This window comes from Mustela nivalis (assembly GCF_964662115.1).
Source record: "Mustela nivalis genome assembly, chromosome: 7".
Taxonomy (NCBI): Eukaryota; Metazoa; Chordata; class Mammalia; order Carnivora; family Mustelidae; genus Mustela; species Mustela nivalis.
This window is the reverse complement of record NC_139026.1, coordinates 23,236,169-23,249,173: the sequence shown is the minus strand read 5'-3', so window position 1 is coordinate 23,249,173 and position 13,005 is coordinate 23,236,169. Positions and strand designations below refer to the sequence as shown.

The 13,005-nt window shown below is 35.9% G+C and overlaps 1 protein-coding gene across 6 annotated transcripts in view; it reads left to right on the top strand.

The window, feature by feature from the left end:
• Nucleotides 1-13,005, top strand: part of CFAP54 (cilia and flagella associated protein 54) — a 311,472-nt gene that overhangs the window by 236,815 nt on the left and 61,652 nt on the right. For all 6 annotated transcript variants that reach the window (XM_082739254.1, XM_082739253.1, XM_082739250.1 and 3 more), the window contains 2 exons: nt 6,211-6,309; nt 6,838-6,979. In XM_082739254.1, coding sequence (XP_082595380.1) covers nt 6,211-6,309; nt 6,838-6,979 — 241 coding nt within the window. The remainder of the gene's footprint in view (nt 1-6,210; nt 6,310-6,837; nt 6,980-13,005) is intronic.

The window sequence follows — 13,005 nt, the reverse complement described above, 5'->3', positions numbered from 1 at the left end:
AATCAGGAAATTATAAGAAATGATATATTGGTTAAGCAGATGAACAAAGATTTTCATCAAGGATATGATGTACAAGCAGATAACGTTTTGAAAGACTCATTTATTCATCACATACCTACTGAATATCTACTGTGACCCAGACAATATTCTGGAAGGTTATAAAGCAGTGATTAAGACAAACTTAGTCCTTGTTCTCATGGGGCTTACCTTTTAGTAGAGGGAAACAGACAATAATCCAGTAAAGGAAGAAGCAAGAGGAAGAAAGGTGGGAAGGAGGGAGGAAGGGAGGGGAGAGAAGGAAGGGGGGATGACTTAGGTGGTGAAATTGGGGATTAGGAAAGAACATGGGTCGGTGGGACTGTGAATGACTCTGTTGGGAAACATAAGGTTCAGGTGGGATTTGTTGGATGAGGAGATTTGCAGAGGCATGTCATTGGCATCATTCATCTATTTAGAGCAGTCCTTCCAAACTGAGGGGCAGAAGCACCTCTGGGGATCCTGTGAAAATACAGAATCCAATTTGGTATGTTGAGGTTGAGGTCTTGAGGTTTGATATTTCTAGGGAACTCCAGGTTAATACTGCTACTGCTGGTCTGGGAGCCACACTTGAATTCTAGGGACCTAGACTGAGGGAGATCCTGTGGGCAGGATGTGGGTGCATTGGAGATAGATGAGCGCAGTAAATCATAGTTTTTACTTTTTAAATTTCAGTAGGCTTTTTATATTTCATCACAATTAAGTAATCCTTTGACCCAGCAAGAGATTTTTTCAGAAAGTTTTGGTGTCAAATCTCTAATTTTTGAGACAGCATAGATGTGATTTAAACCTTTGGGCCAAAGGTTATATAAGGCTCTGGTATGTGTAAATACTCTAAGTTATTCATATTAATCAGGAAATTATAAGAAATGATATATTGGTTAAGCAGATGAACAAAGATTTTCATCAAGGATATGATGTACAAGCAGATAACGTTTTGAAAGACTCATTTATTCATCACATACCTACTGAATATCTACTGTGACCCAGACAATATTCTGGAAGGTTATAAAACAGGTTGAATTATTCACATGGTAGCCACTTAGGTAGATATAGCAGCTATTATTTTATTTTATTTTTTTATCAAAATGATTACACAGAAAAGTTACTTTTTATGGTGTGATAAACATGTTTATTTCTAGAAAGAGAAAATGAAAACCTTTGTTTCTATGGCAAGTAGCAATGCAAATTGATAGGACACTAGGATAATAATATATCAACTTTTTGGCCTTTACTAGAGAAGTATTCATACTTAAGAACTTGAATAAGGTAGAATTTGAATGAAAAAATAATTCCATATAATATCACATTATTTTTGTATGATGTAATATAAATATTTTAGCAAGTCATACAATTAATAGAAACACAGAAAACAGCCAAAGACAAATAAGAATTATGCAGACACATTCAACCATTGAAATTATCACATTAGAAGTTTGTCCTAATAAAGGCATGCTTTATAAGTACTTAAAAAAAAACACTATTGCTTCACTTTTAAGGAGAGTTCACAGACCAAAGTGACCAGAGCTCTGGTTTGGGTTTGAATCCTAGCTTCATGACATACCAGCGGGGTTATTGGGGCCTTTCTAAGCCTAGTTTCCTCATCTGTGAGGTGGAGATGAGGATACTGACCTCTTAGAGTAGGAGAATTAAACAAGATAATGGGCATGGCACATAATAAGTACTCAAAAAAGAAGTGTACTGTTTTTCTATCAATGTGTGACTTTTGGCTAAACATTCACATTTTATCTTTCTAGAGTCTTTTGTACATAGTAGGTGTTCAATAATTATTTTTTTTAGTTAAATGGAATTGACTATTTCATGAACATGTATTCATTCATTAACCAAATACTTATTGAGTGCCTAATGTATGCCAGGCATGTTACTCTCTTTCCCTAAGAAGCACAGACGAGCAAGGGAGAGAAATAATTATATCAAAATCCAATGAGGACTATAATCAAGTTATGTCAAAGTAGAGAAGTGGAACAAAGTGGGAACTAATTCTGCTTTGGGGGAATACTGGAGAAAGCTTCACAGATGAGATAAATTCTGAGGAATGACTAGATGTTTTCCAAGTAGTTAAGCAGGGGGAAAATAGTCCAAAGAAAGAGATTAGCAAGCACACATATTAAAAATAGATTTATTGAGGTACAATTTGCATGCATGAAATTTGCACAGTTCACAGATGTTTGGTAACTTACAGAGCTGTGGAGCTAGCAATACCAGTTTTAGAACACTCCCATATTCCAAGAAGATCCCTAGTGCCCATTCGCAGTCATTTCCATTTCTACCCCTAGCCCCAAGCAACCACTAATTTGTTTTTTTACCTCCATAGATTGGCCTTTTCTGGGTATTTCCTATAATTGAATTTCATATAAATGGAATCATGTGTAGTCTTCTGTGCTTGCCTCCTTCGCTTAGTGTTGTTCTTGAGGTTCACTTATGTTGTAACATGTAATAGAAGTTTGTTCCTTTTTATTGCTGAATAAAAACGTAGTCCTTTATGGGGAGATGGAGAGGAGAAGGGAGTTGAGGGAAATTGGAAGGGGAGAGGAACCATGAGAGACTATGGACTCAGAAAAACAATCTGAGGGTTTTGAAGGGGCAGGGGGTGGGAGGTTGGGGGAGCCAGGTGGTGGGTATTACGGAGGGCACGTATTGCATGGGAGCACTGGGTATAATGCATAAACAGTGAATTCTGTTACACTGAAAAGAAATTTTAAAAAAATGGAAAAAAAAGTAGTCCTTTTTTTTCAGATATACAGTATTTTTTTTTTTACCCATTCAGTAGTTGATGGATGGATATGTGAATTGCTTCCACTTTTTGGATATTTTGGTTAATACAGCTTTGAACATTTATATGCAAGTTTTAAAGTATATGTTTTCAGTTCTCTTGGGTGTATATCTAAGAATGGGATTGCTGGATCATATGCTAACTCTATGTTTAACCTTTTGATGATCTGTCAGATTGTTTTCCAAAGTGCCTGTACGGTTTTATATTCCTTTGAGCAGTGAATAAGAGTTTCAGTTTCTCCACAGCCTGGCCATCACTTGTTATTATCTCTATCATTGATTGTAGCCATCCTAGTTGTTACAAAGTGTATCTCATTGTAGCTATGGTGTGCACTTCCCAGCTGTCCAATGATACTGTGATTTTTTCATGTGCTTACTGATCATTTCTGTATCATCTTTGGGGAAATGTTTATTCAGATCTTTTGCCCATAACCTAAACTAAAATGTTTTTTTTTTTTTTTAATCACAAGATTTTTAAAATGTATATTCAAGATTCAAGTCCTTTATCAGATATTTGATTTGCAAATATATCCTCCAGTTGATGGCTTGTCCTTTCATGTTGTTAAGAGTGTCTTTGGAGACAAAGTTTTAAACTTTAATGAATTCCAGCTTATCATTTTTCTTCTTTTATATATCGTGCTTTTGTTGCATGTCTAAGAATTCTTTGTCTAACCCCAGGTGTTGAAGCTTTTCTTCTGTTTTCCTTTAAAAGTTTTAAAGTTGTAGCTTTTATGTTTATGTATGATCCATTTTGAATTAACATTTGTGTAAAGTGTGCAAAGATCTAAATTCTTTTTTTGCATGTAGCATCCAGTTTTCTCAATACCAGTTGTTCAATAGACTGTCTTTTCTTCATTGAATTGCCTTGGTACACCATTGTCAAAAATTAATTGATCATAAATGTAAATGTTTATTCCTAGACTCCCAATCCTACTCCATTGATCTACAAGTCTACCTTAATAGGAATTTCCACCCTCTTGGTTATTGTAGCTTTCAGTTAGCTTTGAAATTGGAAAGTACATGTTTTCCAACTATGTTCTTTCTTTCCAAAATCGTTTTAGCTACTTTGAGTCCTTTGCATTTTCATGTACATTTTAGTAGCTGCTTGTCAATTACTGCAAAAAATGAACAGAATTTTGATAGGGATTGTGTTAAATCTGTAAATCAATTTGGGGACAATAGCCATCTTAACAATATTGAATCTTCCAAATATGAGCTGTCCCTTCATTTATTTAGATATGAATGTCTCTCATTAATGCTCTTTACTTTTCAGTGTACAAATTTTGTATATTTTTGAAACCTATTTCTATTGTGAGTGGAATATTTTCTTCATTTTCAGATCACTTACTGATGATATGTAGAAATACAATTGATTTATGAATATTGAGTTTTGTGTCCTACAGTCTTGTTATATACATTTATTAATTCTAGAGTTGTGTGTATGTGTGTGTCTTGGGATTTCCTAAATATAGGATCATGTCTTCTGCAAACAAATACAATTTTACCTCCTTATTTAGGATGTAGATTCATTTTCCTCTTTTTTCTTGTTTGTTTGCATAAGCTAGAATCTCATATGCAGTGTTAAACACCTTCTCCATCTTAAAAAAAAATACCCTTTATGTTCTTCTGTCTACATTTTTCCATTCTGAACTCAAGCCCAACCTTCTTAATAAGGCCCCCCTCTCAATTCAAAGTGAGCTTTCTTTTTTAAATGTCTGTGTCACTAATTGTTCTTACATTATAATTATTTAATATTATTATGTATCCTTCGTTTAATGTCTGTTAGTCTTGTTTCCAGAATTTAAGTAAATTTCCCAAACTTACATAGCCAGTAAGCTGGTAAGGGTTACTAAGTGGTTTTATTCTGGCTAATGACTAGGGTCTTCCTATCTTGGGACAGGGCTGTGTTGTGTAAGTTCTCCAGACTTCTCTGGGTTTCATCTACCTCCAACCCATCTTAGCACTTGATCTAGGCCAGGCCACATTTGCACATTGTATTCCCTGCTCTGGCATCAGCATTATTTATTGACTTTCTTTTTCCTGGGGAGTCTTGTAGCTAGAAGTAAAAGAAGGGTAACTTTTGTTATTGTTAGTGTTATTCTGCAGTCTTGTTGAAGATCAAAGAATTGGCCAAAATAGGAACATCAAAAAATTAGAACCAAGCAGTCTAATTGAGTAGTTTTATCCAGATTAGTTAAATCTTAAGAACTGACTACTGACTATTAATTCTTATTTTAGTTATCTTTAAAAATGTAAAATAGGCAAGTACTATGTTACTAGTGGAGTTTCTTTCTGTTATCTTTTGTAGCATTGATTTTTTTTTAATGTTTCCTGGTGGTGGGTATTGCATGGAGCACTGGGTGTGGTGCATGAACAATGAATCTTGGAACACTGAAAAAAAAATCCATGTAAAATGCTCAGTGAAGTGCATGATACAAAGTGCTAATTCAGTGACACTGATTAGTCACTCATATTATCATTTTTGATTTGTATTGATAATCAATAAATATATGTTAACTGAAAAAAAACTGAACACACGCACACAAAACTGAACACACACACAGTAAAAATTATCTCCATTCATTGTTGCTCTTGCTATTCTGTGGAACTTTAAAATTACATTGTCCCTTTAACACTTCCCCAGTTAAAAGGATGACAGCAAATACCTGTCAAAAATCTTTACATAATGTTCTTATTTCTGACATCCTTACACATGATATATTCAACTTATAAATCCTCCGTTGAAATGGCAAATATCATTTTAAGTAAGTACTTTCCTTAAAATGCCATTTGTGTTTATTTTATTGTTACTCAAATAATGCAAGCTCATCATAAAAAATTAGAAAAGATCATAAAGGTAATCACCTTTAAAACCCAGGGTAATGGGGCGCCTGGGTGGCTCAGTGGGTTAAAGCCTCTGCCTTTGGCTCGGGTCATGATCCCAGGGTCCTGGGATCGAGCCCCATGTCGGGGCTCTCTGCTCAGTGGGGAGCCTGCTTCCCTTCCTCTCTCTGTCTGTCTCTCTACTTGTAATTGCTGTCTGTCAAATAAATAAATAAATTCTTAAAAAAAAAAAAACCCAGGGTAACCATTGTTAATAATTTTCTTTGCTTGTATGTACAGGGAGTATATGCGTGTACTTGTCTTTTTAAAAATGGGATCATACTTTGCATACTATTTTATAACCTCCACTTTCATTTCTCCCATACACTTTCAACATCTTTTCATGTAGATACATATACATTATTGTTTTTTAATATTATTATTATTAATGGCTACATAGTGTTCCACTGAAGTGTCATTTTCAGAGGATGAGAAAATTTATCATGAAACTTCATGATATATTTATCTTTATCATAGTACATGTGCTATATTTTTAAGGCTTCTACCAGAAGGCATAGTTCTATTGAGGAACCAATGGTGAATAAATTTGAAATATACAGTTCACTGGCCTGGATTGTGATAAGAGCTGCTGCCCAGGTTGGTGTGATTTTTATTTGATCTTTCTCTTTACTGTTCAGACTGTATCCTCTACCTGCCAGCTGTTAGGGCAGCACCATGTATCTCTATGAGAGAAAGGAAAATTCACATTCTTTTGAATTTATGTTGATGATATTTTTAGGAAGATTAGAAATGCTCCTTATATACATAATGTTTTTAATCTTTATTATCCAGGCCTGGCTTTGTTTGTTTCAGCTTTCCTTTAGTGGACGTATTGGCAAATACATATGTGCACATTTTGACGTTTTGGCAAATATCTGTCATAGCTAGGGGAGAGAGCCTATTTAAAGTGGCTCATACATTAATTAAATTGTCAACAGTAATGATATTTTTGACAATGATGTATACTACGTGTTGGGGATCATGTGTTGTTTTCCAGATTATTTTTTCTTCCAATGTATATTGAATATTGTTTTATGAATTTACTTTTTCAGATTATTTACCTAATGGATAATCTGTGAATCATAAAGCTTATATTTATGGATTCTAATTATGCATTAATTTTAGGTCAGTGAAGCTGTGTTGGAAATGAATCTACTTATTGGAAAGAAGAATGCTAGAACTGATAAAGTTAGCCAAGGGGCATTACCAAACATCCCAGAATTTGCCACCGTGGATCTTCTGTCTTCATACACAGATTATTTGCTTGGTATGTTTGAAATGTCTAGGCATTTTATAAAAACCTGATATATTTAATGTTTAATCGAGTTGCAAAGTTTTAATTGTGGTGATTTGTTGGATTTTAGCCTAGAGAGGATAATGGTGTGAAGAACCTTAGGGAGAGGTTAAGGTTCTTAGGGCCTAGCTTCCAAAACAAAGGGGTGTCATTTCATTGTATGTATGTACAAGTTATTCAGTCAGCTCCTGCGTTTCAGATGCAGGGCTTGGTGACAAATGGTGTTCCCTTCTGTCTGCTTCTTTTTCAGTTCACATGTCAAATGAGGCCTTTGGAAAATATTTACTTGTGGGTCCTTTCCTGATCCTTTAAACTGTGTCCTTGCTTGTGTACTCTCATGTAGTTCTCTGTGCTTTTTCTTATATTTTAAATGTGTGCACGTGTGTGTATGGCTATGTACACCGGTGTACATATTTGAGCTCCTTCTCTCATTAAACTTTCGTCAGCTTCATGAGGGAAGGGACTTTATTTTGTTTGCTGCCCTAACCACAGAAAATCATACATTACTTGCACATTACAAGCATTCTTATTTGTTAAGTGAATTAATGAATGAGAGGTTAGAATTTAAAGTCGACTTCACTGCTGCTTACTTTTTCTCATTTAGAACTCCTTTGTTAGTAAAATATAATCTAAACCTCTAAGTCAGATGAGCATAACATATTTAACATTCATTTATGTGTTTGTCCATTCATTCATTTGAAAAATTTTTATTGAGTACTCTTATGTACTGAACACTTGGATGGATTCTAAGAAGTAAGGTGCTAGAGTCTTGCTTCCAGACTGACATTTCAGTAACAAGCATAATTAATTTTCCTTGGCAGTAGGTGAAGCATTGAGCCAAAGGGAATGAAGAGTGGTCCTTGAACCTGGTGGGAGTAAGGGTTGTCTTTCTGAAGCCTCTGAGAACATATCTATAGGCATCAGCTTGACTCTGCTGAAGTGTTAAGTCAACTTTAGCCAAAGGGTTAGTGTCTGAAACTATCCCCTTCTTTGGCTTTCTTCCTTTCCAGCCTAAAAATGGAGCCAGAGATTAAACCATTAGATGGACTTTTTATGCCAAGTTGTCATTTTCTTATTTTATTGCTTTGATGCCCGGTGGGATTTTGCTTCATCAATTACATCTAAAATTCTGTATTAATCAGTTTTTACCAAAATTATGCCATATATCAAACAGCCCTAAAACTTAGTAGCTTAAAACAAGAATTCGTTCTTTGGCTTGTCTCATGTATTCAGCTTTAGTCTGTCAGTTGAGCTTGGGTGTAGTCCATGTACATTTATTATGAAGCCCCAGCTGAAGAGGCAGTGGCTATTTGAGACATGCTCTTCTCATGCTGTACACCAGAGCAAAAGGGCCTAGCTAGATCATGGAAGCACACTCAAGGGCTCTCTCCACACCACATCCCATTGATCGTAACAAAACAGATGGCCAAGTCCAACATCAGTGAGGAACAGAAACCTACTCTATCCATAGAGGAGGAGAGGGGCAAGAATGTTTGCTGAACGATAATCCAGACTACCATACATGACAAATTCAATCTGTGGCTGGTAGCCACCTAAGAGGAATTCTGAGTCACTGCGTGGAAAGACAGGAAAAGGTGTTCCAGTGATCTGCTAATGTTGTCACCCAGGGGCACATGCCCTGAGGAACAGCATCCCCTCTCCAAATGATCTGAGTTGATCCAGCTGAGCAAATAGTCTTCATCTTAGCTATGCTTAATGCTACAGTGTCTGCTTTCTTTGCCTGCTTCGGTGGTTTTCATAGCATATTCTGATTTTCAGTTTCTATTTTATACCATAAGCACTCCTTTACTGTTTTACCAAAATACTAAATTGAAATGACCGAATTTTGGAGTCCAGTCTATTTTGCATTTTGCTTTGCCTTAAGGATAATAGTTTTGCACTACAGTATTTTCCTAGCAGACTGATAATTAATTCATGTTGATGGTTTCCCTTATTTCAGTATTTGGGTTGCAAGGAGGTACTGAATTCCCTCCTGACTGCTACAAATACCCAGAGGGCAAGGAGGTTCATATTATAAGGAATTGCTAAAGGGCAACAGGAGCAAATAAAACTCGTTCGATTTTCCTTACATTAGCATAAATTAGCATGCAGGAGAAAACCTCCTCAGTAATCTCACCCATACTAACATTGATCGATAGGCATTGTTACTGTATGCAGAGCACTGTACCAGATATTTATGTCCTGAGGGAAGGAGTAGTCATGGAACGCATCAACAAAGTGAGTCCTACCTTCCATGAGCCTCTAGTCATTGACAATCAGAACAGGCATTCACCTTGAAATTATATAAATGTGTCTTTTAAGAGGACCATATTCATGGAGGCAGATTAAAGTGAAGCTAGACACAGGCAGGATGAGCATGTGAGTTAATTAGGAAGATTTTCTTCTGGAAGAAGTATACTGTAGTGCAGGTGTAAATAGATCAGAGACATGGGTTGCAGAGTGGAAAGAAAGCACATTTTCCCAACAGAGTATTGATAATCAGAGAAGCATGATGACAGAATAGACTAGTCATGTCTGTGTGCCAGAGAGCTACCGTATGATATCTGTAGGACAATAAGGGAATTGAGTTATTCAGCTGGTCAGATTTATTGAGGTTTCCTCTCCATTGTCTTGTGGAAATAGAGACCCTGAAATGATGGTACTGTCAGTATAGGAACATATTTAGGTTCAGTGCCAAAAAGATTTATTCACTGCCTACTTTGACCATAAGTATTAAAATATACTTATCTTTTTGTCTTGATTTTCTTGGGGCTTTGGTAAAAAATTCAGCTAGGATAAAAATTGTTAAATTTTACAAGACACTTTGAATTAAAAGTAACATTTAAGATTAATGGTCCTGGATGCAGCCTCTCACAACTACATACACTTGGTATATAGAAAAACATAAATATGTCATGCTAAAAGCTAATGTTGGTGAACTTATTGTCAGAATATAAAAAGAGATCTGTAGAGCAGAACTAAGGATCACAACTGACCTTTAATATATGCTCTGCCACTTGAAAGAGAAAAACTTCCAGCCTAAAAAAAATCTGATTTATTCTTTCCTTACTGCCTTGCCCCTGGTTCAGGGACATGGGATCAATACCAACTAAAAACTGGGATGCTATTCCTCTACTACTATGTTGATTTCTTCTATTCCTCTAAGACACAACCATCCATAGGCGGAGAACTAGGGGAACACATCTGCAATCCCAAATTATTACACAACTTATAGATGGTAATGGAGATAAATCATTTATGCTAATAGCAGTGATGTGTGTGTGTGTGTGCGTGTGTGTGCACATGCTCTCTATAAGTTTAGAGAATAAGCAGTTGAGACAATTGGGGTATGATAACAACCATCCTCAGTGAAGCAGAGCTGTTCTGGTCCAACACCTGTAAGATTCTAGAAATTTCACTGAGAGTTCTTCACTTTGATCACTTAAATCTGAGAAGGAACAGTCTCATAACCAAGTGGAGCATACATTCTCCACCCTCTATTATCGGACACTAGGTGTGGAAATGTTCTTTATTCTAGACAGAGTCAACAATGAAAAATAAGAAGCAACAGATGCAATGGAATGCAGTCTTGCAGAGGAAGATTGACACTGCAGGGAAACAACGGAAGTGTAACAAAATTGTTTGGAACTCTCAGCAAGGCCCAAACGATCAAAGACTGACATAACCATAGAAAGCCATAATGCAGCGAGTGCTAGATAATAGCGGGACCAGTGGCCTGGTGCTATGTGTTAGTGCTCCCTTATGTGATTTCATTTATTCTTTAGGAAAATTCCATGAGAGTATCATTATGCATATATAGTAAATGAAGAAAGGTCCTCAGAGAGGTTATGTAACTAGGATGACTTTCTACTGCTGATACAAACCCTGATCTATCCCATTCTAAAAGCTGTGCCCTTGATCACTGTGTTGGGTATCATAGGAAAGTATTGTCAGAAAATCAAAGGACACAATTAATGCATCACCCTTTTGGATTGAGCTGACATGAAAGATGCTTTTGCCCTCCCAAATCCAAACAAGGCTGGGTAAAACAGAACCAAAATTGTTTTAACTTACAGCTGAGCATGAAATCAGGAAAAGAAAATCTTAAGTTACCAAAATAAAATGAGGGATCATAAGCAAGGGCTGAAGGTGAGGACCTCATTGAAGAGGGAACAGCTGGGGCAGGGACTTTGAATGCCTGGTCAAAGAGGGCACCTGGAAAGAGGGCCATTAGGTAAGGAAGGTCCGAACCCAGGTAACTACGTGGAGCTGAGGTGCAGAGTGGACTTGTCTACGAACTGAGGACTGGAAACATAATGCCTACTGGCTTGAGTAGATACAGAGAAACATGTCAAGTTCCCAGTCAGGGCCAAAAATGAGCCACTTGAGAGAAGTCAGAACACCATGTGAGATGCTAAGGTTGATATTCTCACCACCTGAAAAATGAAGGGAAATTTAAATATTGGCCCAGAACCATGAAACTCATGCATCTCTGGCTGTGGCTGGAGAGAAACCTTTTCAATGGGATATACCTCCCATAAAAGTTCTGAAGATAAACATATAGTGCAGATTATACCTGGACAAATTCCAGCATTCCCTTTTGGGTTGTAAAGCCAAAATAATTGTAAGCACTCAATCAGAAAAAGTAGCCTTTCTATAAGCAAAGAAAATTTGAACTGATATTAATTTTCTCCAGGGATGTTAAAGACCAGACAACGTTGGTCAAATACAAAAGAGGCTCCTTGTTTTCTTTTAACTTAGTTCAATTTTTTACATAGGTGATTTATTGTCAAGAAGCAAAACTCCCAAGGGGCATCTGGGTGGCTCAGTAGATTAAATGTCTAACTCCTGTTTTCAGCTTGGGCCAGGATCTCAGTCTCCTGGGATTGAACCTCATGTCAGACTCTATGCTCAATGCAGAATCTGCTTCAGATTCTCTCTCCCTCTCCCTTCCCTGCTCTCTCTCTCCTTTCTTTTCCAAATAAATAAATAAATAAATAAAATCTTTTAAAAATAAAAATAAATAAATAAATTATTTTAAAAATTTATTTATAATTAAGAAAAAATTTCTGTTATAAAAGGGCATGGAGATAAAGTCTTCCTTCTACCTTCTCTGCAAGTAGCTGAGTTCTCTGTAGAGGCGGTTGGCATCATTGCATTCTTGTCCTATTCCTGCTATAAGACAACCACAATTTAGGGACTTAAAACGACACAAGATCTATCTTTAGTTCGGGAGGTCAGAAGTCTGAAATAGGTCTCACTGGGCTAAAATAAAGGTGTGGGCAAGCTATATCCCTCTGGAGGCCTTAGGGGAGAATCTGTTTTGGCCGGAATGCTGGCTTATATGATAGTAGATTCACGAATATTGCCTTTTGTTTGTTTACATTGTCCTAGTACACATTTTCCCATTCTTTTGTTTTCAACCTTTCTAAATAATCTTATTTTAAATATGCCCCTTAAATAGAACACAGAGTTGGGTTTTCTTTGTTTTAGAACTTGATAGTATTTTTCTTTTGGGTAGTAGGGAATTTTAGCTAATTTAAATTAATTGACATGAAAGGTATGTTTGGCATTATTTTGTATCATTTTATAATATGCATATAGTAAATTAAGAGTCAAAACAATAAAATGAAAAAAAACAATAAAATGATGTAATTTCAGGGGAAAAATAAACTATTAGCCAACTTATTTAGGAAAATTAATTACAGTAAAAAAGAATGAATGATAAGAGGAAGGAAGTCACTGATATTGAGAAATTGAGTTTTCTTTCTGTTTAACTTAAAGCAAATAAATTTTTTAAACTTTGTGAAATGTATAATTTTGGAGAAAAATATAATTTACCCAAATTTACTTCAAAATACATTATATAAAAATTAGGCAAATCTATTATTATAGAAGAAACAAAGTTACATGAGAAATTAAAATTAAAGTTTATTAACTAATTTTGAAAGAACAGTAATAAATCCATTAGAAGTTAGCATGAGTGACACTAAAAATCT